At 44.1% G+C, this 27,675-nt stretch overlaps 1 protein-coding gene across 1 annotated transcript in view; it reads right to left on the bottom strand.

The window, feature by feature from the left end:
* Positions 1–27,675, bottom strand: part of LOC117808422 (neural cell adhesion molecule 2-like) — a 359,969-nt gene that overhangs the window by 206,237 nt on the left and 126,057 nt on the right. The window contains exon 11 of the mRNA XM_034678166.1: positions 27,003–27,310. Within this exon, the coding sequence (XP_034534057.1) occupies positions 27,003–27,054 (52 nt within the window). The 5' untranslated portion in view covers positions 27,055–27,310. The remainder of the gene's footprint in view (positions 1–27,002; positions 27,311–27,675) is intronic.

The raw sequence follows: 27,675 nt of genomic DNA, 5'->3' as shown, positions 1-27,675 counted from the left end.
TGTGATAGTAAGTCATAAAAAAACGTATTTATGAAAGCAGAAAAGAGGAAGGCAAGTGAAAAGACAACCTCTCTGAGAAGAGTTCACACACACACCCACGTTTCTACACACACACATTCAGATCATCGTCCTTCCTGTGAACCTTGCAGTCACAGTCTGAGGACAGTGCTACAGTGGGGACGGTGGCCTGCAGGGTTCAGTGGTGAGCTTGTTACTGCAAGGTCGTCTTTTTCTCAGCCGCAAACCAGCTGGGAAAATTGAGTGAGAAAGGCTTTCCGCTCCCTTAACATCCTCGGTGGAGGTGCCCTTGAGCAGGAAACTGAACCCCCACTCTGCTCAGGGGAGTGACCGAGTGGCCGACAGGAGCAGCAACAGTGTCACTGTGTTTTACGCTGTGAGTGTGAAGGAGGGGCAAAACTGTAACAAGGGATGAGAGCTCGCTCAATATTCCCATGATGATGGTGAGGGCTTTTTTTTTTTTCTCACAGGGATGAGAAGCAGGTGTGGAAGTGCTTTTCTTCGGGTGTAGCGAATTGTGAAAGGAGTTCAAATGTTTCCAAGGAAAAGACAGGTTCAAGGACAGGACGCTGCACCGCTGCCAAAACACGGGGGATATGAGGTGAAGATAGGAGGGCGGGAGGCAAAGTCAGCGGGACAAGAAACAGTGAAACAAAAAGGAGACATCCAGAGGGGGTAATTACAGAGCAAAGACCTGGGTTTTAAAGATGCTAATTTGAGTCAGATGCTGACACTTCTAAAGAAAAAGTTGTACAAAGGAGAGAAAATAAATGTAGCTCTGTCTTGACACTCAAATAAGCTGTAGTCTAAGTTGAGTAATAAATAGGTTTGATTCTATCCTCAACATCTAGTCCCAATGAAACAAATAAAGAGGTGATATTTGATCCTTCAAATGTATGCGCTTCCTTTTGCTGTCATCACAGACGTACAGTTATGTAACACTGTTTTGAAACATCGCATCTAAGCTGCTAATCTGAGGGACTAACATATGTGTGCATGACTCACCTGCAGAGTCTGGTGCAACATACAGAACCGACCGGTTGTTAAATACGGTGAAAGTGAGCGAGCAGGACTAATCACCAGAGGCGGTGAGACAACAAGAGGCTGTGTGTGCTTTGATGCGAGCAGACAGGTTCCTTCTCAGAGGCGTACACGTGAATTAGGCTCAAAGTGAGGCTCGTCGTGAGCCGACACACCTGTTCTCTGCAGCGCGGGGAGGACTCCTGCCCTCCTACCGAGCCCGGAGGAGGAGGAGCACTTCAGACGCTTTCAAAGAATCTTCAAGTTATGAGCTCAAACATTTATTAAGCCCCAACTACAGCACAGTGATTGTTTCATCATTCTTGTGCTCGGCTATTTTGAGGCATATTGCAGGAAAGTGCAGCCTTCAGCTCATTAATGCCATCACACGGATCATTAGTGTGAATTCAACATCACTCTGAATCAGCTAAATTGTGCGTGATGGCATTTCTTAACCATCACAATCATTGTGAATCCAGCGTTTGAGATGTTGTTTATGCAATAGCTTATTTTCCTGACAGTAGAAGAAGTACTCTCAGTTCTACAGCAGCACATATATCCAAGCTCCTCCACTGACTGCACAACGTCTTTGTTCTGGTGAAACATGAGCGGTAGGTAGACTTGTTGAAATCTCCTCCCAAACTGCACCTGTGAGCTCGTCTTCATTTGCTCAAAGCGCCTGTACGTCGGCGGTTAATGATCTGCTGCCTTTGTGACCCAGACTCTGAAAATGTACACACAGCAGCTGCAAATTCCCACAGAGCCTTGATTTCCACTGCACGTGTGCAGGCCGTCACCAGTGGAAGCAGGCAGAAGCAGCTGGATCACATGAGAACCACAAGATGATGCATACAGAGAACAACATATACAAACTTCAGGTTTATGGAGGTTGATTTACTGTGTGTTATATGTTTATATGTCTTCTTCGTGGAGCATATGAGCTTCATCTCAGGGTTTTGCACAGATGGAGCATGGTGCATGAAGCAGACAGAGCAGAGCGCAGACGGAGTGTGGAGCAGACGGAACGTGGTGCAGATGGAGCGTGATGCGATGCAGACGGAGCATGGAGCAGGCAGAGGGAGGAGCAGAGGGAGCATAGTGCTAGCTGAATGTAGCACAGAGTAAGTCTGGCCTTGTGTTGCCCGGATCATTAATGTCTCTCCATCAGACTTATGCAAAGTCAAATCAACCTCAAAACCAGCACATTTTCAAGAAGATGTAAAAGCCTCTTGTGGGAAAGAATATATAAAACCTTCAAAATACTGTATCCCGCTGCAGCTGGAAGGACTAACCTCACTTGCTCCTGTTGTGTTGTTAGCTCTACTATACATGTAACACATCTGCGATTGCAGCCAGAGCACATCTGTTGCAGGGGAGTTGTCAAAATATAACACATGCAAGTATGAGAAGCAGTCGGAGGTAAACCAGGGACACGATGAATGAGACTTGAATACTTCATCACAAAATCAGAAGCAACATCAACCTTGGAATCAGAGTTTTTCTCTGCGATTGTTTCTGCAGCTCTGTGACTGACAAAGTGTTCCAGCAGACTGTGACTGTGCTGCTGGTCAGCTCCCAGATTCCAAACAGAACATCATTTTGTACCTGTGAGCAACCCAAAACATGGTTAATCTTGTTGGACACTGAGCAAATCTGAGGATTAAATGTCTTGCTCAAGGATACGTGTGGAGAAAAAAAAGTTGCTGAACGCGACAAAACGTTTCTCCAGGACTAGATTTTCCATGCCAGTGCGGGATTTACTTCCATGCGTGTAAAATGTAGAGAAAACGGGAATTAAAGTTTACACATAAAAGATGGGAGACAATGGCATGCTTTATCTCCAGGAGGAGAATGATATGAATATCAATACGTCTGTTCAAAACATTCCCCTCAGCCAGGATCAGACATGGAATATTTGTAGGTAGAGAAAAAGGAGCGAGAGAGGGAAGAAAGAGAAGGGGATCAGGGACGGATATTCTGACTCAGATGGGTAAATAAGACAAAGAAAGAAAGAAAAACAGAACAAGCCGAGGAGGGAAAATGAGACTTAGATTTGGTTTCTGACAGGTGGCGAAGACAAAGACCCAGAGAGCGTGAAGGAGGCGGCTCATCATTAGCGCCACCCCTCCCTCTCCTCCCTCCCCTCGCCGTCGTTGACCACATCTGCATCCGTGCCGTCTAAACGCTATCGAATGGCCCGCGGAGCTATGAAGCGGAGAGGACAGATGGAATTGCATTCTAACGCCTCCGATTAGGCTGATCAATAATCGCCTGTTGGAGTTCTGCCGGCAACACAAAGGAGGAGAAGACGAGAAGTCGGGGGGGGGGGGGGGGGATAATGTGGGAGATGGAAGGAGTGATGAGGCTGTGAATGAGGGAGAGAAAAGACAAAAGGAGGAGAAGATAAAACAGAGAAAAAGTGTTGGGGGAAAGGTGATGAAGGAGAGCAGGAAGGAAGTTTGATTACAGCAGATGGGTGGATTATTATTGTGCAGCAGGAAGAGGCTGAGGATAAGAGGGAGGAAGAGGAGGAGGAGGGGGGCACAGGTGGACAGAGGAAGAGGGTCACACAGCACTTGAGTGAAAAGAAAACAACATCTCTCCTCTCTCCCCCGCCGCTGATTTCCCCCGAGAGGAAGATGGCGGGGAGAGAGGATTTGTTTGTGGCTGAAAATGTCTCTCTTTTATTTTTTTGTCTTGTTGCTACGGTTCCTTTCTTTCTTTTACAAAGTGTCACTGATGGTAACCCTTAGAGGGGCGTGATACAAAGTGAACTGCAATGGCTACAGTGGTATTTGTGCTTCATGTGAGGTCATATCTTTGAGTGTCTTAAAGGTTAAAGGTCACGTCAATCAGTTAGCCATAAAGCATCAAAACTCAAATGGCATTATGTGCAGTAAAGAGGCGCTTGGAGATCCTCAAAGAGATTATGTAGAAGAGAAATCCGGCCCTGATCTCCAGAAGTCTCACTCACACATATAGGAGACTTCAGTATAGCAGCTTCCAGTATATGTGGACAGATTTACATATTCAAAGACGTAGCTTTGCTGGCGAGCTTTCCCCCTAAAGAGTTTGTGTAGCCGAGCAGCTGGCAAAGCAATATCTGTGAGAAATGTTTGCACACATGTATCCCAGTGAGAGCAGGAGTCTGAATCGACAGCCTGTGCAGCTCCGCCACCCTGAGTGGACTCAAAGAACGCTTGGTCGCACTCTAGCATACATTTTATCTTTAAGGATACAGAGGAACACATGTATACAAAAACCTGAAGGGTCTGTTCCTCCACATGCAGCACGAGTCACATACTCATATCTGAGTGATCAAACAGGAATGTGTTTATGTAAATGTACTTTTAGATGTCACTTTAAAAGCTTTCAGTGCAGTTTTTTTCTCTCTTCAGATTCATGTGAGTGATACTAAAGAGCACAAATGTGTGTTTGTGTGTGTGTGTGTGTGTGTGTGTGTGTGTGTGTGTGTGTGTGTGTGTGTGTGTGTGTGTGTGTGTGTGGACATGCATATTCAGCCCAACACCTGTAGCTCACACTGAGCATGAAATGGCTGATTTGCTGGGAGGGACTCAGTTCTGGTATTTGTAATGTGCTTTGCATGTTTTTGGAGGCGAGCTTATCATTAAGCAAACAGACAGCGGCTATCAGACATTCAGCATGCACACACACACACACACACACACACACACACACACACACACACACACACACACACACACACACACACACACACACACACACACACACACACACACACACAAGGACAGCTGTGACTTGGGGTTGTCTTGATGTTATTTATCTGAGCTGCATCTTGCTGTGTTAGCATTTGTTTGCACTCACATTATCAGCTGAACCACAATGCAAACAAGACAGTGGAAATTAAATGGAGGACAAAATGAGAAAGATTTGACTGTTAAGATTGTGTAAAGTTTGAGCTGCACCACAAACTTTATTTCAAGTGACCTATTTAGACTCCCCCTGCTCGATCTGGATGATGTTTATCCTGTTGCAATAGTTAGCGTGCTCAGTCTGGTTGCAGCTGAAAGTTAATACAAACATCTTGCATGATCATATATGTGTTTTGGATACATCACTAAAGCTGCATTCATGCATGCATAAGACTCCTGACCCATCCCAAAGGTGGTCCCATTTAAGAATTTATGAATATAGTCATCCAAGCATGAGGATCATTTCCAAGATGCCCAGGAGTCTGATTTCCATTGCTATGATTTCAAAACAGATATCAGTATCAACTCCATTTTACACGTATCATATCAAAGCTCTAAGTTCTGGTATCGTGACAACTCCAGATGTCTGCACATCTGTCCGTCTGCACAAAGAACCGTCATCTTAGCATGGAGTTCTGTTGCTTCTCCCTTCATCATGTAAATTGTTTCAGCATACTTTGATGTCATGCTCTGCTTCCTGAGACCACCCCTTCTCCAACAGTCCACCTGTGTACATGTACTCACTCATCATATAAGAGGTTCTATAAAAATGAAGTTCATGCTGAATTATTGTTACATTTCTTTTCTGTGGGAGTCTGTATGACACTACAACACCCGAGTGTAACTCTGCTATCTGTAACAGATAAAAGTTAATACAAAAGTTGCCTGTTGTGTTGCTCCGCAATGGGATCTGCTATCTGATTGGCTGTTTGCCATCGGCACAGGAAGGGAGGACAGAGGAGTTGTTCGCCAAGTGTGGAGTTTTGCAGCACTGAGAGTTCCAGATGGCTGTGATTTATGAACCTCTCAGAACGGCGGGACTAATGAACGTTTCTCGACATGTGTTCGGGATGGAGGGACCGTGTTCGGCCATCACTCTGTCTTTGAGGAGGGGTGATGATGATGGTGGAGGGGTCACGGACGCTGCATCATGAGCACTAATGGACGGTGAAGGAGCTGCAGACGTGGGTTTGTAATCAATCTGTTATGCTGGATGCAAACAGATGATAACAGGACACACGATCATGTAATACGCATCATTAATAAGCAGTCAGTTTTAAATATAGAAGGCTAGAACAGAGAGGGGGGCCTTTTAAAGCATATTTTAGTACTTCAGGTCACGTGTAAAGCACAACAACGGCTTTTCAGTATCATCCAAAAACTGTCCCTAGTTTCGTTTAAAGCTTTGTCAGATATCCCCCACTGTTACCTACAATCTCTAATCCCACTGTTATTATTTTTGTCAACTTCTGATGTGATTCTGAGCTATTTCTACTGAGGCAGAGATGATCACAGTTACCATTTATATAGAAGATCAGTGTAATCCCATTACATGGATATGTTGCTCCTCCACCCTGGCACAGTTACCCAGTGGTTTGCTCCAGGTAAGCATTAGCAAAAGGTAACACCGATAAAGCATGGCATATTCAGAAATGGCAACTTTTAAGGAATTTAAATCCGTCCCCTTTATAAACGGATGTTTTTTTGTTGTTGTTATTTTCCTTTGATAAAGGGGGACCAGGTTTGGAAACGGTTTCAGATGTTTACTCGGTCTACAGGGGCCCACGTAATCCCCGAACTGAAGCAAAACATGTACGTCACGCACGCTTTCATGATTTTCACGTGACAACAGTGCATGGAGAGAACCCCCCGCTGCTTCCCCTACAGCCAAATGCCAACAAGCTGAGAAATAAGCTGAGTGTGAAAAACAACACTCATTAGGGGCAAAAGTAATTAAACGCCTGCCACTGAAATGACAGGGAAATGAAGAAATGTGAGTTAAAAGTTGTGTTCAGTTATTTTAAACTTGCATCCTGTATTTACCTTTAAGTATAACAAACTGCAGAATGAAAAGCTGTTGAGCGGGGCAGCAGGGGCGGATCCAGGGAATGGCTAGGGTTTGCCTTTGCTCCACTTAAAATCTGAGTGGCCACCACCTCCAGGGGCCAATTCAAAACCCTCATTCAGCTGCTAGAGCTGTGTAGCAAAATACTGATAGAAAATATAAGCTTTATTCTCTCATGTACAAACTTTAAGAGTTAAAAGACAGGCTGCTGATTCTATATGCCTGGCTAACAGCTTTAAGAGTAAAGCTTGATGTTTATTGTGCAGATATGAAAGAGAGAAGGACAGATCTCCTCACCAACTCTTCAAAGAAAATGAATAACCATATCACTTGAAGTGGAAACTAGCCCTTCATCCTTCCTTGGACTTTATAAGCGGTGAACTTTCCCTCTTGAATTAGATAAATATGCTCTTTTGTACATCAAATGATAAATAACACTCTCTAGAAATAGAAAAAATGTCGACTTTTGATTTGGAGTGTTTGGGCTCTATCCTCCAGACGGACATGTCTGCGAAGCACCAACAAGGAACAAAAAGCACCTCTACTTCAAATCCAAAGACCGTTAACAGGTTTCATGCTTTCTTTTAATTTTCAGATATACATTAGAAGAAACTTGATTGTTTAGAAAAATCAGCGATTGTCTTTGATTTAGTTGTGCTGCAGAGTGCTTTGCAAAGTATATCTATCCTCTGACTTTTTCTCTCCACCTTTGTTGGCTTGTGAGTCTCAGTGAATGGGAGCTGGTTTTTCAAAGCACAGCAGGAGTTGGGTGGCTGCCACAGATTGCCTTTTTAACCACACAAACTCCCTCAATGAGATCTCCTGGGATGCTTCATGATCCTCTAAAAGGCACAGGGATGCACTGATTATCATATTATGCTAGCATGTTTTGTTTAGACGCTATGGATGGACGTACACGAGTATTTGTAAGAGTAAGGCTCTGTAAGTTGGCTTTTACATGCCTCTAATTAACTAATTATTAGTGTTTACTCTGGTCTGGAGTACATTTAATGAAGCTGTTAGCATGCACTGAAAGAAAGGAAGAAATAAAGAAAGAGAGGCGCGTCAATATTCTTGTTTGACTAAGTGAAAAATCTCTTCAACCCCCCATAGGTTTCAAGCTACATCAATCACTCCCATCCAACCATGACTCACCGTCATAGTGGCTGGGTTGTAAACACTGCACCAAATGTGTCAGGAGAATCAACCAAGGTACTGTTTTCACCTTCTAAAGTAGCTTAATGGAACTAACTTCTGATTGTTGTTTTTTTATTTACTAGGATAGGTTTGTTTGCCAAGATATTTCTTGGCAAGGACAAGTAGCCAGGCAACCAGATGAGTTCCAGGAAGTAACTGGTCCCAGCCCAAAAGCAGTCTGGCACGTAGCTTTCCTGTTAAACCAGATTGTGACGTTTCAACACACTTTGTGGGGATTGAACAAAGGAGATATTAACATAAGCTTTGGAAGTGCCAGTGGGCAGATTTTGTCACCTCTAGCCAGAGCCAGACGGGCTGTTTCTTCTCGTTTCCAACTTTTATTCAAGGCGAAATGAGCTAGAGAGTGGCTCTAGCTCTACACTTGGTAAACGGAGAGTGATCCTTGTAGCTAATCCTCAAAGAAACGCATTAACAAAACTTTTACTTAGGGAAAATCTATTTTGTAACAAAGTGTGAAACAATGTTAGATTACACCTTTAAATGTCCAACTCTCTCAAGTAATTTAACTGACTAATGTCCCTCCTTCTATTCTTTAAAGGACTTTTACCATAATTATTTAGCAGGAAGCTGTTCTTCTAGCAGCAGTGAAGTGGCTCCCTCATCTGTGCAGAGATGCTACAAAGGTGATATGCTCTGTTAATCATCAGACAGACTCCCCAGTGGCGACTGTCTGAGTCAGATAGAGAGAAATTTTGAGTTAAGTGGGAGGATACTGAACTGCAAAGGAGTAATCATTAGGACACGGCTGAGCATTAAAACCTTCTCCACAGACAGCTCAGGGTGAGAGGTGTCGTTTTCAAAAATGCAGGAAGCCAAACTTAATAAAACTTAATCCGTGCTCCGGTTCAATCGATGGAAATTCATCAATTCTCAGCTCAGACAAGATATGATGAGCTTCTTCAATGGTTATCATTTTGAGGTAACCCTGGTGACTTTTTAAGGAGAAAGTGACTGTACAATACAAAGGGGCCAGAAATAGAGCCCCGAGGGACCCCATATACGCATGCAGAAGCTCTATGTGTGTTCTACTTTATCTGAAATGCTAACGATGGCCTACAATTGGTCAGAATTTCCACTAAAAGTACAAAAAAATCTAAAGTTAATTACTCTAAAAGAGAAAAGGTACTTTTCCACCTTATCTGGTGAACTGGTGGAGTAATATCTTCATGAAGTACTGCCTCAATTTGGCAGGAAGCAGCCTTTTTCAGTGGAGCATAATTTATAAGTTATGTCAGTGTAATTTTATGTTTTCACACCAAAAGTTGTGCAAACTTCAAAGGGGATGAATACTTTTTATAGATGTTTTATTTCTGGATAGTTCACACTCCATGCAAAGCCTTCTGAACATGTAAAGAAAGACCTATAAACAGTATAAGCTGACTTTGTAAAAGCCTGTATCAGATCAGAAAAAAGGTCACTGCTATCCGTGCTCGCCTTTTGATATCAGTGAAAGAAAATAAATGTGCTTGCTTTTTGCTTTGGACTTGCAAACACAAATGTCTGGCTCCAAGTTTGTCTACTTGGCGATGTTATTAAGGCGAGCAACATAGTTGATGTAAGCACAAGGCAACACACAAACAAAAGGTTTGGCTGGCTCGCACCCAATTACACGGAGCCGTGACGGCGAGAATTGAGAGACAGCACAAATGTGTACAAACACGGACATAAAATCAAACACATGCACTCTCTCCTCACTACTGCACACACGTAGAGAGACATGTCTACATTGAATTTATCCATGAGGTAGAAACGTCTGAATAGAAGTGATGCCAGCAAGCTCACCCGCCGTTTCTCTTCCTCTTTGGTGCAAACAAACACACACAAACTAACAAGAAAAGCTGAGATAGGTAGAATCCTGTCAGACTTCCTGAATATTTTATTATGTTTTTACTGGCCTGTCAGGAGCAGCAGGAAGGTGCAATGCGTGTGTGATGGCGTATGTGCAGATTTAAATTACATGTATACAACCTTGCTGACAGTTTCAGTTCTTACTGTGTACGTTATGAGTCGTGATGTGTGTGTCTGTGTGAGAGGCCAGGAGTGACAAGGCACCGTTTTTGATTGGCTGTCAAGCTGGTGCTCACTGGAGAGCCTGTGGCCAGCAGCTACAGTCAGTTCATCAGGACTCAGTGATGTGCCCGGGAGCAGGCAGGTCACATGATTAGTTTGGCAGGAAGTCATGCTGAGTTCAAGACTGGAAAAATATGTCCTTTTTTGGGGGGGAATGTGGAACAGCGCGTGCAATATTGATGAAACAAATGCAGAAAAAACATTTAGAGTTGTTTGTGCCTGCAGTATTCACAATTTTAACTCTATTTGTCCTCTGTTTTGGTCTCCACCACCAAAATTTGACTCATTTAGCTCGTTGGACACATCTGCCAATATTCTTCAGAGGCAGGAAATGTATGCAAGTTGTTCATATTAATAGACAGTCAAGATCTCAGACTTAGACTCAGACTCATAGATTCTACAGCTTGAAGTCCTCTGAACAACGAGGATAGTGGATGTTTTTTCTGATTATTAAAAGAAAGTGAAGTTGCTGTTGTGGCTATATAACTCTGTACACCTGAGAGCAAATTAACACACAACACATGCGGCCCTGTTGTTTTCAAATCATACACTGTTTCTCTCAGCATCACTCAACACTAATTTAGTTGAAAAAATATCAGCGACTCAGACTCTGGCTGGCTTGTTAGCAGAATAGAAAACCAGGAGGTGTTGTTGTGTTGAGGTCAGTTTCCTCTCCCTCTGTCTTTTCATAACACTGCACCCCCCCACCCCCTTCTTTTCCACTTTAGTCCTTTCCTTCACCCTCAACCTCCCTCACCTTCTCCTCACTCTCCTTCCTCTGTGTTTGTTTATCTGTCTGCTTGTTACCCTTCTTTTTTTCCTCCCCTTCCCTGCCTCTCCCTCGCTCGGTAACAGGTGAGTTCCCAGAACTAATTACAGGAGGCTATCCCAGGGTGCAGCGGGGGCCGGCTCATTTGCAGGCGGAGGGAGCGCGAGAAGGCTGTCTAATAACATTTTCTAGCGCCTGATTAAAAACAGCCCATAAATCACTTGTTCACTTGGGTCTATGCACACGCACGGGCATGTATACACACGCGCACACAGTCTCCAATAGAGCCATCAGACACAGGGCTTTAACACACACTGAAACACTGTACAAGCAATTTGAAGGCCGGAGGACACACACTGTTATACTCACACACAGTCACATAAAGCTTCTACAAATTAAGCTGTTTAAACATTCATATAATGTTATATTACAGTCATAGATTTTATATATTTCACATATATGCAAAGAGCCCCTGCAGTTCATTTTCATTCCACTTCAGTAATGAGGGAATAAAAAGGCAAATAATCATAATAATGACCTCCATGAGGAATCTGAGCAATGGAAACCACAATGTCAACTCTAAGGTGATTTTAATGAGCAGCAGAGAATTCATTAATGCATTTCTCTCCTCGACACGTACGCCCTCGCCATTGATTTTCCTCAGCCGCCTCATTTATTGTTTACATCTTCCCTACATGACTGCACGAGGAAATGAACATGGGATGGACTAAACGGCAGCAACATGTGGATGGGAGGCGGTCAACGGGCGCATGAATAAATCAGCACACGCATGCACGCTTTGTGTAATGTGGCGTAAGCATGGGAGCAACAAATGAGCATTTGATGATGTCTGGATCTGCAGCTACAGTGAGTCCATTATATGACAATAAAACATAGCAAGTGATGATCACAAGCTCATGAAGCCCAAGGTGATGAGTGAGCAAAACACAGAGGTATATACTGTGTTCATTCTGGGACTAAAGGTTAGCAGAAATGATAAGAATGAGAGGCTTGAGGTGACTTCTTCAGCCTGAGTCTGAAAATAACTACAGAAGACGTTGGATTCAAACCAGAGCCACCTTCTTCTCTGTATACGGGACACAAGAGCTAAACTTGCACCCTAGTAGAGCTCTGTGTGACACAAAATGTAGAAACTAAAACTTAAGAATGAATCCTCTATGTGGAGACTTTAATACTTTTAGTTGTTCTAACTCTTCACACAGTCGAGCTTTGAATGATTACTCAAACAAAACAAGCATCAAACAACCCAAGAATCATTTCATCAACAGCTAATTCATCCATAATGAAAAGCATTGTTAGTGAATGCCTAAGGCCTGGTGTTCAAACGCCCACACAGACCCCGTCTGACGCTAACAAGGTCATCACATTAACAGTTATCTTCCCTTATGATATGAAACACAGCACCCAGAACACCTGATATACACATATGCACATTGTGACAAGCCCTGAGCCCTCTAACTGCCCCCCCCCCCCCCCCCCCCCCCGAGGTTCATACAGAGCAGTCTGTCTCCTCCAGCAGCTCGCAGCACAATAACCCAGTCACTTGATTAGCACTGATAGCATCACTGGCCCTGCGCGGCAAACAATAGCCACTCTCTCCGCCTCACACGCTGACACCGGGGTGGTTAAGCATGACTCTCACTTGCGTATAATGAGCAAATATTTGTTAGTTTAGGAACAAACACAGTCGACCGAACAGTCCTGAGTGGATTCCTGTGGTCAGAGCGCATGAGTCACGGCTGGTGGAAAGCAGGAATCAGATTTTCTCCAGGATATACCCGACCCCTTTCTTTCTGGCTTTCTGCAGCCCTACCAGACACAAACTTCCAATTTGATGGATTCCCTCATGAGGCCGAGCGGAGTGAAGCTGGGTTTGATGTGAGCTTCAGGAGGTGAAGGTTGGATATCATGGCATGCAGACTGTGTCTTCAACAAACAGCGGCGGGTGAAATAGCATTACAAGATAGGTGTCAAGAGCAAGGCGAGGGTGAAATTCAAAGCGACTTACAGCTTCTGCAGAGGTGGGAGCAGCTGATTTCTCCCGCTGCTAAGATGTCAAGCAGCTTTGTGGAGGTTCATGCCGATCTGTGGTTCAAACCTCCCTTTTTGCACAAGCCCAGTACATGCTGTCAGATAATCAGCATATCAAATCACTCGCTGACTGCTTCAGAGCATCCAGGATTACTCTGGGATCCTGAAATGCTCTAATTGATTCTTCCTTTGCGCTGCAGAAATAAGCAAGAAGACAAGTGCAGATTTTATTTATGCAGACATTTACATGTTGCATCTAGCTCAGCGGTAAGTGTTCTGCTGACCTCGCTTGGCACTCGTTTTTCAATTTCTATTCCTCGCAGCTTTCCTACAACTTCTTCCAAAAAAAGCTGCGGGAGTTCTGCAGCTCGGAGGCGCCGCAGATGGCTGAGCATGTTGAGCGTGGGGCACACTGAGTGCATCTCCCTCCCTCTGTGCCACTGATGGACTATCGGGCCTTCTCATGATCGCTTGCTGAAGTAGGGATCCCGCCAAGAGAGATTATGATTGGACTATAATCATGGGGCGAGCTGGGAGGTCCTGATTTTGATTCCACGCTTGAATTTTCTCCCTCACTTATCTGATTTCCCCGTCATAAGGGGGGCACACGTTGCATGGTTGAACATTAAACTTTTGCAATTATATCAAGATTTCAAGCCAGCTTTCAGGCACTCAGGAATTCCAGGAACATCCTAAATGTGTGTGTGTGAGTCTTCCTTCGGCTTGTGTGCATGTTTTGCATAAAGTTTGCTGATGCAGCCAGATACGGGCGCTGCATCTTCACTCAACGCTCTGAGCCTTGAGCTAGAAAGGGGGCAGAACCCAAAACAGCAGAAATCAAAGAGTAAGCAAAACCCTGAAATAAATGTGCCCGCAAACACACAATCCATCCCCCTTATAACTCATTTTCCACTTTAGCAGCTCTTTGCAAGAATCAGATTTGATTTACACACATATGGAGCCAGATTTCACAGTGGGATGACGTATGAGCATTGGATCAGCTTGTATCCTCTGCACACACTCACACACACTCACAGACACTCACACACACTCACACAAAGGAGCTGCTGTCGCTGAGATGCAGGTGCTGAGTCTTCACAGTCACGTCGCACAAATCTATAACGGGAAAAAAAGGCTCCCATTAAACAACCTTGGAGTGACACAGGATCCGCCAAAGCCTGGGCCATGCGTCACCTGAAGCCCCGGCGCGCTCCATCACAGCAAACACTGCTCCTCTCCACATAAGTAATGGTTTTGTTTGGGAGGTGGCGGTGCACCCAAGGATAGTGTAAGCGACTTTGTCTTTCTGTTTCCTGTTTTCTCAGGTTCTACACGGAGCGGTTATGTAACGGCTGAGCTAAAAACAGGGGGACACATTTACAGTTAAAACAGTGAAGAGGAGCAGGAACACTCACAGGACGTATGTTAAAAAAAGAGGGAACAAGAATCTCCCTCTTTATGTTTTAGCACAAAGTAATGATCATCTTCTCTAAGTCAACCTGTCTCCTGTTTTCAGACCACATACAAAGATGATTATCTATTGGTGAAAATAAAACCTAAACTAAGTCCTGTTTTTTTGCTCTCTTGCAGATTTTTCTTGCTGACTCTATTTTGACTCGAGTTATAATTGCTGTTTGGAAATGACGATCCTTTCTCTGTTCTTGGGATTTCTCCACAACACCTCGGGTGGAAGGAGCACGAAGCTGTGATCAGTATTCAGAAAGCTAACAGATTCTCATTCTTGGAAGGAGGGGGAACAAAGCAGAAGAGAAAAGAGAAACGCAAAATTGTTTGCAACACTCTGAGACATTGGATCAATAGGGCCAGCCTGCGGTGTTGGGGAAAATTGTTACGCTGTACTGTATCTCTGGCAAACAACACAGAACAAACTTCAAAGTGGGCGAATTGTTTTCTTTTTCTTTTTATGTCACTGTTGGGAAGATTTCATCAGCCATTGTCACACTCAGGGAAACAAGTTCAGTTAAGTTTAGGCTCATTTATTCACACATGTGGACCAACATCAGGGGAAAGTTTCTACGACGAAGGAACAACGAGTTCTCTCAAAGCTTCTGGAAGAGAGTTCTGTCTGTGTATTTACAGCAGGCGCACATTTCTTTCCATTTCATTATGCTAATGTGCAAAATTGAGCTTGGCCACTAAACCAAGGGCCAGTGCTCTGAGACTTTTACAACCTTTGCCTATATAAATGTCCCCTTATCCCATTCACTGCACAGAAGAAGTGGATGCATAAGCCAACAGCACTGGTTGAAAAACAGTCCTATTGTATGTAGCCCATTTTGCAGTTGATTGCATGTCCCTGAAAACATCATCCTAACAAGTTTATGTCCTCAATTCCTTCTTCCAAGCAAGCAGCAACCTCTGGTGTTCAGAACTAATCCCAATGCATTATTGGCAAACTGCAGTTCACCCAGTGTCCACTTGAGGCTGACTCAAAAAGCCCAAAAAGATCCAATTAACACCCAAAACATGCACAGACACATTGAGCCAGATCCATTTCAAAGCAAACTGATGATAAAAAGCAATTTATGGTGTCTCTGTTTTTATTTACACGACCCCATCAATAATGAACCCATTGCACAAGAGGCCCCCTCACTGAGAGTAGACTCAGCAGACCAGAATGAAACAATAACAGTGTTTTACTGTCACTATCAAACTCCAGTTTTAGTGCAGCAACATTCTGTGGAAGTCGCAGACAGGTATCTGGAGGAACGGTGATTACTAGTGACAAGCCAACATTTTCCAATTGACCAAAGGATCAGAGACCAGAGAATGTTGTAGGTCTTGCAGGTTTGTAGGATTTGAATCCAAGCCTTGGTTGACTTCAACAACCTGCTGGTGACAGCAAGGGGAGAGTCAGAAGAACTCATTGAAGGGGAAATGAATGTGAGTACCAAATTTCATGCTGTGCAATCCAATTTTTTTTTGTGAAAGAATTTCAATATATGACCCAAAATATGTCAACCTCATGCTGGTATTAAAGGAAACTCATATTCCACTGCTCAGTCTGTCGAGGAAGTTTGTTTAATTTCTGTACCCGGGGTAACTTTCCAAGTTTGAAGCCAGCAGGAAACTCTGGTGTTGAGAAATGAAGCTAAAGTGGGGGAGTAAAACAATGCAGTTCCTCATGTGTCCACTTGAGGCTGGGGAGCAGAGAATAAACATGTCAACAGCTTGGTGCAATACACTGCCTGCATGGTGCATTTCTAAATTTGCATGATTAAGGGTGTGACTAAATTGACATATCAGCCTGTTACTGGATATATTTCCAATATGGCGACCGCCATCGTTGAGCTTCATAACACCTTTGCAGAAAGAGCTGCAAGATCAACACAACAAAGCTACACTGCTCATGTGTTATTGCCCAGAAATATCCATACAGAAATAACATGAAGACCGCCCAGAGGAATACACCAGTCCCCCCTCATATACACGTGTACTGAGCTCCTCTCTGAATGGTTAGATTTTCATATTGATTTCATGTCTTTAAATCAGTTCTTCTAAATGTCAGACATTGTAAAACAAGCTAAAATACTCTCATAGTAATCTTTCCCAGCACCGTTATTGTGGAAATTGTTTCACTGACACAAAAAGATGATTTGGTAATTTTCTCTCAATATATTATTTGTATACGATGTTATGCCACGAGCAAATATTCGCCGCCAATTTTTAATAAGTAGACTTTGTGAGGAATGATGAATCAGCCGTGTATGTTTTGTGTCCAGTGAGTTGAGTGATTAGTCATTGTGTTAATCCGCGCTCGCGGGCTTGCTGCTGTGAGAGAGTTGGTTGCTGTGTCTAATCTCAGGCATTGCAAAGATAATGATAAGAGTAAAGCGGGCCTCAGGGGCGCACCACTCTCCACATTTGTCACTAAGAATTTCACGCTGTTGTCAAATGAGTGTCTGCGAGATTTTATGTGGAAGAGGGAAAATAAGCAGAAATGTTAAGATGTGCTGTAAGCCAATAAATCAGGGCACTGAGATTAGAGTCAAACATTTTCAGATGCTTTCCATCTTCAAGCATTTTTACTTTCTCTGGATTCTTTTGTGGAACTTTTTGCTTTAAAAAAAATCATCACTTTGCTTATATTGTGGAAGTACTTAAAGGATACTCATGTTTATTAGAGCTTGAACCCTAAAGGGGCAGCAGGATTTATGTGACACACTTTGGAAGGGAGAAAAGGGGAACAATAGGTTTGGGTAATTGAAGCAGGATGAGAGAGAGCAAAGATAGGTGCCCGGGACGTTCAAGGAGGGAGGCGCACAGGTGGGGGACCAGGGGGCCGAGTGTTACAATCACACAGGTTATTCGGGGACTCTTGGGGAAGTGGAGGGGGACCTCAGCAAACTCCTCATTTCTGTGGAGCTTTATGTAGCGTGACGGTTCCAAATGAAACTCGACGATCATGTGGGAGCGCTCTATTAATTTGTGGCTCAGGCCGCCTCCTTGGGGAGAGAGCTGCCAGAGCCGGTACAGCATCCCTCTCTCCTCCTCCCCTCCTCCCCCATTTTTTGCAGCAGCTCCCAGCAAAGCTTCTTGTTGCTTATTGACTGAGGAGCCGCATTGTAATGTTTCTCCACGTCCGCAGCAGCTGCTTTCGCCCCGAGTGCCGAGACGATCTATCATTTCTGTGGTCGCCTACTCCAGACTCAACAGGATGGATGAAAAGCAGCGTGAAATAAAAGTAATTTTGCTTTCTTGGAGCAATATAGAGGGTTTAGCTAGCCTGGAATACACTCTGTTCTTACAACACGGCTTGCTGAGAAATCTAATCTGGTTCTGCTACAACGACGTGTTCAAGTGCGAGGACAATAACAAGGATTTCAAGCATGACAGTTTTATGAGGAGGAACCTGCTGCTTAGGGTGCCAACACTGGACAATGACTTCAGATCAGTTTATGCAGAAGATGCTATAACTGGCTATCACATGTCTTCTCTTTCAAGATGTTTGTTACAATCAGGCCATATCAACCAGCTGAATATGAAGGCATGTTTTAATCCATGTGTGCACAAGGCTCTCTCATGACTCATTTCCTCAAGCGTATGCATTCACATGAAAGGACATACAGCTCTGGCACTGGTCCCACTAATCTTCCTTGTTGGTTTGTTAGCGCAAGACTCTTTTTCATCTCCAATATGCACACAAAAAAAAACATGAACGCCGTCCAATTAGTCAAAATGAAGAGTGAAGTGAGTGTGAAGATGACTATAATCAGGCTTTCTGAGCACAAATAGTTTCTGACTATGAAGGGAAAACAAGGTTTATTAGTCACAAGCAGAAGTTTGTCCAAAAATAGCCGGAGCTGAATGCTCCACATGGGAACAAGTGGCAACACATCTGGAACTGACACGTGAGAGACGGGGTAACGCTCAGGTTTTGTGATTCCCATGGAGGCACACATCCTTGGGAACTCTTGGATTGATGGGCGAAGAACAAAAATCCCAGAGAGCTTACTTTGGGCTCTGAATGATGGGAAGTTCTGCCTATGTACAGAGTAATTAAAAACACGCCTACATGTTGCCTGCTGCGTCTTCTGAGTGCCTGCCGAACGATCATTAAGCTTTTGAGAGATAATAACACGCTTGACAGAACAACCTTGGAACATCTATAGTTGAAGATTCCCGAGCCCAGAAGTGAGTCAAGAAACATAAAATCCATAGGTGGTAATAACTACATTGAGCACAAGAACAACAAAAATCATTAGCTTCCCGAGCAAATAGCATTAAGCATGGGCCCTGCTTGAAAGGCTTCCCACGTAGGGGAGAACAGGATATCTTCCCCCCACAGACGCTGGTGATGAGACTAGTGTGGGAGGACCACGAAACACAGCGAGCACATGAAAAGAGGAAGAAATGAAAGAGGGGGAAAAAGTGGAAGGGAAGAGTCATGCTGGAAGAGATAGGAACAAAAATAAGCTGGCCCACATTGCATTACCAGATTCTGTTTGAAGATTGTCTGGCATGGAGAAGCAATCAGGAAAGCAGAACTGGTTTGGCCTTGCTTTGAGCTTCTCTGCCGTACCCGGACCACATCTCAAGTGTCCTTCCTCCTCCTCCCCTCCTCGTCTTTCCCTCTCATCAATTCCCCATCAAGATCTGCCTCCACATGAACAACGATATCAGCCACGAGGCGGGAAATCTGAGAAGATTGATCCCTTTACATGACCGGCTCTTCGGCATTTCCAAGAAGGACCACTTCTGCACAACTGGACTACCTCATGCCACCTCGTTCTGGGAAGCTGGGCGGAGGTTGAACCAGGATAAAGTCCTTGTATTCACACACTCTCCCAGCCACTGTTCATGAGACTATTGTGATGTGTGATTGGCAGGTAGGTTGATCACCTTGGGCGGGTCAGCAACAGGACCACAAGCTATTCACCGGGGAGTCCATCAATCACAATTTGGGCTAATTAAGCAGCAGGAGTGACAAGCCAAGGGCCCCACTGTCTGAACGGATGGATGGATGAATGGGTACACGGAAATATGATGGATATACTACAGCACAATACGGCAGAGGATAATTTAATACTGTAAGCCCACAGGGAAACTCAGATAGCAAGGCCAGCAGAGGAAAGAATGCACAGCGTCTGACACCAGCCAAAAGAGAGACAGGTTCAGAACCTTCAGTTAAGCACAGCAGAATGGTTTTCAGGTTCAATCAGGTTCATCTTCCGGCTGATTTAAACGCTAAACAAGTTAGCGCCGGTGGCCTTGGGGTAAAACCTGCTGACTTTGTAATCACAGCATCTACATTTACAGAGTGCAGCCGGGGACCTTTATCCTCCTGCCTCTGTATTAACTTATTTTATGTCACCTTCAATCAAAAGTCAATCTCAGAGTTGGTCGCTTATCGTCCACAAGAATAGTCGAGCCTGAGGGAGCGACAGCCCATTTGCATGAGCAATAAAGGACATCCGGAGCAAGACGTCCCTCTCTATGCACTGGTCAACATTTAAGGTCAGATTGGATTCAAATCAATTCAATTCAAAGAACTTTATTAAACCCTCTTGGGTCAATGTGTGTGGAGCAGATTGCACTTCAAAAAACACTCACTTGCCTTCTTGTCGTCTTTATTACATCTCTCTTTCTTCATGACATTGGGGAATTGGAGGGGAGGTAAAGCGTACAGCCTCTATAGAACACCTAACATCTTTCTTACATCTCTATCTCTCTTTGCCTTCTCTTTTTGATGCTACAGAGACATTTGAGCATGTGCTAATCAAGTTTTGAGAGTTAAAACTTAAGGAAGTTGAACCTCTTTCTGTGTGCAGCTGAATCTCTAAATAAAATAAGTTATTACGTTCAAGCTGACACATACAAAATCTACATTTCTAAAAAAAAGACTACCTAGCTCATCACATTCCGCTGATAGGTGTTTCCAAATCCTGCACTACTCCCTCATTAGCGTCTGCCAGCCAGCCTGGCAACAATTAGCATTAGTCCCTTTCTTAATCACTGTGATGGACCGCACAGACATTCAGCTGTCTCTGTGGGATAGCACTAACTAATCCTCCATCGACGCGAGGCCCACGTCCAGCAGGAGGAAGTTGAAAAATGTTGTTGGTTGGCTGTCAATAGAGCGCTCCTCTTCATTATGGTTCTATCTGCGTCTCAACGTTAGCACATTCAGCTGTCTGTAAATCTGTCATCCAGCCACCCCGTCCTGTCATCCGTCTATGTCCGTCTCTCTGCCTTCTGAGGCCAAATTTCATCTGTCAGCGTGTTGGCATCCATCCACTGTACTTCACCTGCTGCAGTGCATCAGTCTGCCCCCACAAAAAAAGCTCTTTTAATGAGGCCTCATAAAGAGGTTTTATTATTTTTGTGGGTGCATCTGCCGTGAAGTCTCTTTCAGGAGGGATGTCTGCACCAATTCACTGCTCATCCCAATTTATCAGTCCAATATAAGCAGAGATCTCTTCCCTTCTTTACTCTTTTCAATGCATGGTGCTGTTCACTGTTTCCAAAGACCTACTCCAGGACAATGTGTTAAAGAAAAGCATAAAACTGTCCACCACAGCAACATTTGGGAGATTGATTGGCAGTACTGCAAGGTCTGTGCAAGGATGTAAAAAACACTGCAAGGTTTCTGCATGCGAGGAAGTATGTGGTAGTCATCAACACCTCAAATATATTTCCTTGTCAACATCTTCCTGCAGAAGGTGTTTCCAGAGACAATGAGAGACTGAAAGCTGAGAAGTTGAGAGATCTGCATCAAAAAGTGATAGATTGAATGTAAGGAAAACATGTTTTAAAGGTGCAATGTCGGAGGAAGGCGAGAGAGGTTTGTTCCATCAGGATAACTGAGATGTGAACTTGTTGGTTGCACCACTTCACAACTTACTGCAGAATAAATGAGCTTGAGTTTGTTGAGCTCTCATCTAAGAGTGACTAACTTGGAAAAAGTAAAAATACACAGGAAATGATGTCACACTTTAAGATGCTTGATATCCTACGAGACTCCAAACAGCTGAGACAATGTTAAGCGTAGTTTTCTAAAGTTAGTGGGACACAAAAGGAAAGGAGAAGCAAGCTATGATTTTGGTTGCTTTGTTTCACATCAAAGACAATTTCTGCTACTATCTTTATTTCACTCGTAATTTACGTCAGGCCGCAGCAAGGCGGACCTCCAGGCTTCAGGGGAGTTATAAAAATCCGGCCTAAGTGGGTCACTGAAAACCGTACCGCCTGAACTGGAGTGCATCTGAAGCTCTTCTGCCATTTCTCTGATGCCTCTGTTCTTCATTTAATCATGCCTCCCGGTGCCCAAACCCAAAAGTAAGCCCCAGACCAACACGGCAGCATCCCGTGAGGGGATGAGCTTTTTGGAGGAGCCGGCTGTGAAGTGTGTGAGTGTGTACACGTCGTGTTTAAGCTACAGAAAATGAGCAATAGTAGAGGAAAGTAGACCGGTCTACCGCTACTACCCATCCATCTGTCAGTCAGCCAGCGTGCCCACTGATTCTGTTGTGGCCCTGGCATCCTGGCTCTGCCTATTAGCCCGCTAGTTAGACTGGCATTTAGACTGGCAGGACACATAAAAGCAGGAGCCAAAGGGTGAGCGGCTTGGCGAGCTCCAAACGGATGTAAAACAGTAGAGGAAACCCACAGGAGCGCATACGGAAACATGCAGCAGCTGCCTCTTCCCATCACGTCACTCCTGCCTAATTTGATTCCATCTCGACAGGATTCAATTACATTTTATTAATTTTGGCGCAGTGTAACTCCACGAAGTTTGATTCAATCTCTGGCAATGCAATTTAACTAGATGCAATCACATTCACTTGAATTGAATGAACTTTAAACATTATCTCTTCTTCCCCTCAACCCTCGGTGTAAATCCTCTTACAGCTCACTGGCCCTCAGAAAGAGAAAGTAGTGGATCATTTCAGATAAAATAAACAGGCTGGTTTCGGGCGTTACAGAACATGCTGCTTCTTTAACTCCAGTAATGAAAATTTAACGAAACCTAAAACAAACATTGTATTTACTTTTAATGTTAATCTCTTTTTAGCAACTCCAACATCGCTTGTGTAACGTAAAACACCAAAATGTGTCCTCCTATTGCAACATGTCTCTAAATAAGTATGAATCCATTTGCTTCTCAGTTCTTGTAATCCCTTACACTAATCCTGTTTACTGAGATGTAAGCTGATGACTGTACAGCTTGTTTTAAAGCCTTTCGAGCTGCCCTTGGGCAAGGCAGTTCATTTCTGTCAAGGTACTGCACTTCGACTGACCTCTTAACTTCCCAGAAGAGTAGTTAAGTGCACGGCCTGCTGGGCATGGACAAATCAAACGGTTGTCTGTGGAGTCAACTTAAAGGTACTTTTAGGTCCTTTTGGGGATATTTTGTGTCTCTATGTGGTCGTTTCAAATCCCTTAATTGTTCTATTGTGTCAGTCTGTAGGTATTCTTTCTTTCTCTGTGTCTCTGAACTTGTTTTGTGTCTGTTTGAGTTCGTAGAGTCTGTTTCTATTATTCTTTAATTCCATGCACTCTTTGATATTGTTTTTATTTCCAAATTGAATCCCTTTTATGGTTGTTTTCAACTCTTTGTGGTTGCTTTGTGTCTGTTTGTCATTTACTTCAGTCAACCTGTGATTGTTTTGGTCCCGGGAGTGGTTTATATCTCTTTATTTTTATTTGATGTACTCTTTATTATTATTTTTGTTTACAATTCCATCTCTTGTCGTTGTTTTTATAGTTTCTTGTAGTTGTTTCCTGTCTGTTTGTAACTGCTTTGTGTCATACTGTGATCATTTTGGCCCCTGTGGTAGTTAAAGTATCTTTGTTCTTCTCCTGTTCTCTCTTTCATATATTATTTTTATAATGTGATATATCATTGTGGATGTTTTACACCCTTTGAAGTTGTTTTGCACCTTTTTCTAAATTTTTCATAAACGTCTTTGGTTCATTATTGTCATTGTTAGCAGTCTCCTGTTTCTCTGAAGTCTTGTATCTTGTCATTTAATTGACTTTCAAAGAAGAACAAACTCCAGACACCTGGGACCCGTCCAGTTACTCGTTGCCTGGTTATGTTGGGATGATAAAGTCATCTGAGGGCAGAATCTATGAATATCCTTGATCTATGAAAACTGTCATCAGGTAAAACTTTGAGTCACTCTGTGAAACTGTAATGGTTCTTCAGTTTGGGAAAGAGTGTGTGACATGTGCATGTAATATTAAGAAAATATGCCTGCCCGTTCCCTTTCAGTATAACTTCTGCGGCTTCATTCATCACAAGCTGACAACAACCCTGAAGCGCAGATGTTTGGAGGCGCTTTTCTCGTGTATCCAGGTGTTCAGAGCACAACACAATCCTCCTGTCACATATGCAGCGCCCAAATTCAATGCAAAGGCTCGAAGCCGGGTGTTAAAGGGCACGCATGAGAAATCAAAAGCTCCCAGGCAAATAAATAGCATAGCCACAACACTGAGATTGCCCTTTGTACAATTCAGAGGGCCTGCTGACTCCAGTCGTTCCTTAAATTGATTTCTCATATGCGGCTGCCTCGAGGGGCCGATTCCATTTTCATATACACACTGGCTCTCTATACGTGCACTCTCCGTCTGAGTCTATTAATCAAATAATGCAATCAATTTCACCTTGCAGGACCAGGACACAGACCATTTCTTCTTCTGTGAACAGCTTTGCATGTCTTTAATGTGAGTTTGTGATTGCTGTTGTGAGCTTTGCACAGGATTGTTCTGGTATCAAGTCATCAGCAGAGAAGAAGGAACTTCTGAGGTCTAGATTTGTGAGGAAGAAAAGCTTCTTGTGAGACCTGTGTTGGGCAATTCTGCAACAAAAATCTGCTCAGCCCTCATAAATATTAACCTGCTGATTCATTCGTGTAGTTGGAGGCTGAGTACAGTGTGTGGGAGAGTGTGTGCACCCCTGAATTTATGCTCAGTCATGTGAGCATGTCCATAAACCGGCAGAACAGGATGTAAGCAAACCTCAAAGACATGCTTAAGCCCAGGCTCAGGGTGCAATGAGAGACACTTAAGCGCAGGGGCATAAATCTTTTAAAGCCCTGAGCCACTGACATTTCCCCCCAGAGATACAGCAAAATATCTTAATTACGCCACTTAACATCACATCGGCAAGTCCCGGGTGAGCCCGAGCAAGCATATAATTCATTGTACTCAGTATCGTTGGAAGCCAAATACATAAACCTTCAAGGATGCATACTCAAGGAGGTTAGACGGCGAGCTGGGGACTTCAAAAGCAAATGTTTTCCTTCAGGAGCCAGAGGGGGGAACAGAGGAGGATATGTGCTGAGTTAATGTGGTAGGAGCTAGGGCACTTCACTGACATGAATCCGGGGAAACGAGTGAAACCTCTCCGTGGTTCTCGCCCTTTCCCTCCGAGGCCCTACATTGATAAAAATCACAGGGAATTGAGCGTCTTACTTTGGCTCCTACACGTACCCTTCAGCGCAGAACTGGCCTCATTACCCACATTACAGCAGCTCCTCTGCATTGTCTAATAGGTCAATTTGTGTGGACTTTGCTATCATGAAAAGCATGATAAGAATGGAAATTGGTCGGCGAGGTGATGTAATACTACTGCAACAGAAGGAAAGTAACAAGCGTTGAATATTCGAGCAGTATGGCCTCTTTGTTCTACCTCAGTGGGATGAAATGTAATAATAAAAAACCCTCTATCATAACAGCAGCTTCTAGCATTGTATTGATTGAAATGTAGGAAATATGAACCCCCTGTGAGTCTCTCTTTAAATGCTGAACCTGCAGACATCTTACTCCAGAGTGTTTTAGATCTTGACATTGAGGCTCTGCTGCTGCCTCCATTAAAAAACAACAACAACAGATAGAGTCACATTAAAGCCTGTGGACTGTTTTGTGCATTTATGTCCCAGATATCTCTCCATGACAAGGCGGCTATTGCTTTATGACCTCATTTTTATTCAACTTTCCTTCCTACAAGTGTTAGAATTAAACATAAGTGGCATCAGCGGGATCTGATATTAAAATTCATAGTCATTTTTACACCTCCTCAAACCAGGCTCATACTGAGGTGTAATAAAATGTATCCATGATTCTCCATTTTCCCTCAGGGACTCTTTAAAACCTCCTCGGGAACCCCTTTAACTCCCACTTCAGGTCTCTAGAGGCGACCATTCTGCATGAGACATGAGATCAACATCCTCTAACGACCAGTGGCTTATGGCTTCACTCTTGGCTCCACTTTGCAGCGCTCTACCCCCACCTGCCGTTGTGCGCCAGGATCCAAGTGTGGCCACACTGCAAAAAGTGTCAACTAGAACAAACCCATCGTGTTTAGTTGCTGAATTCAGAGCTTGTAGAGAATCTCACCAAGGGCATTAAGATAACCCGTGTAATCCTCGATGCAAATGAACTTGTTGCGTGATTTTGTAAAATACAGAAGCCAGCTTTTTAATGCCTGAACACTGCAGCCGAGAGAGATAAAACACTCTCATCCAGCTAGCAAATCTTCCTCGCTTCAAGAGACGGATTACTCCTAAATCTGAAGCTACAGGAGTTGGGTATATTTTTTTCGCAGTGCACGTCAGCCTCAGCCCGCGGTGACAAGGCGCAGCGCATCACTGACCAGGACACAGTTAAGAAACAGACTCGAGGAAGAAGAAGGAGAAGAAGATGGGCAAAGGAGACTGTGTGTGTGTGTGTGTGTGTGCGCACGCGTCGTTCAAGGAACAGCTGTATCTGTCTGCGCGCGTGCAACAAACACACACCAGGTGTGCGCGCAGAGGCAATCAAAGCCCCCCACCAGGTGCGTCGCGCGCATGATACCCAATTAACGCACTAGTGTCACTCTGCTGTCACAAATGCAGCGGATATGTCCGAACTTTTACAAGGAATTTACACTTTATGTTCCCAAAAATGAGGCCCGGTGTCCCCACAGAGAGCCTGGGGGGAGATTTCACTGCACAATTTCGATTTCACAGAATTGTATTACAATAAACGGCGTGATAGAGTGAAGAGGAGACAAGAAAGGCGGTGGTCCGAGCTATGACAACCATTTATAGACTTGTAATTAATGTCCTCGTGTAGGTGGAAGTTCAAGTGAGAAAACATCCTATATTCTGTAAGCAAACCAGCTCTATTAGAATAACAGCATCCTAAAAGACTGCTCCTGAAGACAAAAACTCAACAACGAGGCTTTAACACCTCGAATAATGAAGATAGCAGTTTGTGTGTGATAAGCATCGTACACAGTGTATCTCTGCAGCTCGCGCACCCCCAAAAAGGACCCCATCATAATCCCTCTTTTCAGTTAGAAAGCATTCTGGCCCCTGCAAGACGTGCTTCAACTACAAAATAACGTCCAGTTAAACAATCCAGCCCTCTCTCTCTAACACACACACACACAGATAGAAAGAGACACACACACACGCACACACTGTATCCCTCTCTCCCTCAGCTCTCTCTGCCTGCTGCAGCTCACGATAGCAAAAAAAATAACACTCAACTTGTGCACAAAGTCACCAAGCCCGAGGGGTTCAAACATTCATGCAGGCTCCCCTACCTTGGCTGCCGCAGACCAGTACCCCGAGGATGTGGACCAGTTGGAGCATCATTTTCGGGCAGGTTTTGCGCCGCCGGACGCTGCTTTCCGCTGCTGTATAAAACGACAAGGGCGACACACACTCTCGGCCCCGTTCATCCGCTGTCTCGAGCTCCGCTGGCGACTGAAAGCTGCCTCAGCTCCTTCCTTCGCTTCCTTCCTATGCGCGCGCTCCCGCCTCAGCAACGCTCGTGCACCGCGTCTGCTCTGCGCTCAGGAGCCCCCCAGCATCACTCCTCTCCTCTGCAAGACTCACTTCTTTCTGGAAGCTGTGGGGAAGCAGATGAAGAGGAGGGGAGTCAAGGCAAGCATGATGACTTGCAGGGGACTTTATGTGGTGACTCAAAACATCCTCAAAGTTTGAAGGGGGTATTTTTAGAAACAAGGTAGCATCACTGAAGGCTGATAATGATGGCTTGCAAGGGAGGCTGGGAGTTGTGTGTCTTTAAACTGTCTCTGAAATCTGCCTGGATTAGCTACACACTTCTGCATCTTTTGGTTGAATTATGATGCATTTGAAATCATCATGATATTGAAGAGTTTGATGTAATGATGACTTGTCCTGCACTTGTTGGCAGATACCAATCAGACAGATGAAGTCCTTGCAGAAGAGAAAAAAAACTGCAATTCCATC

Source organism: Notolabrus celidotus, chromosome 24, assembly GCF_009762535.1.
Source record: "Notolabrus celidotus isolate fNotCel1 chromosome 24, fNotCel1.pri, whole genome shotgun sequence".
Lineage (NCBI taxonomy): Eukaryota > Metazoa > Chordata > Actinopteri > Labriformes > Labridae > Notolabrus > Notolabrus celidotus.
The sequence above is the reverse complement of the archived record's forward strand: the minus strand, read 5'-3'. Positions and strand labels throughout refer to the sequence as shown.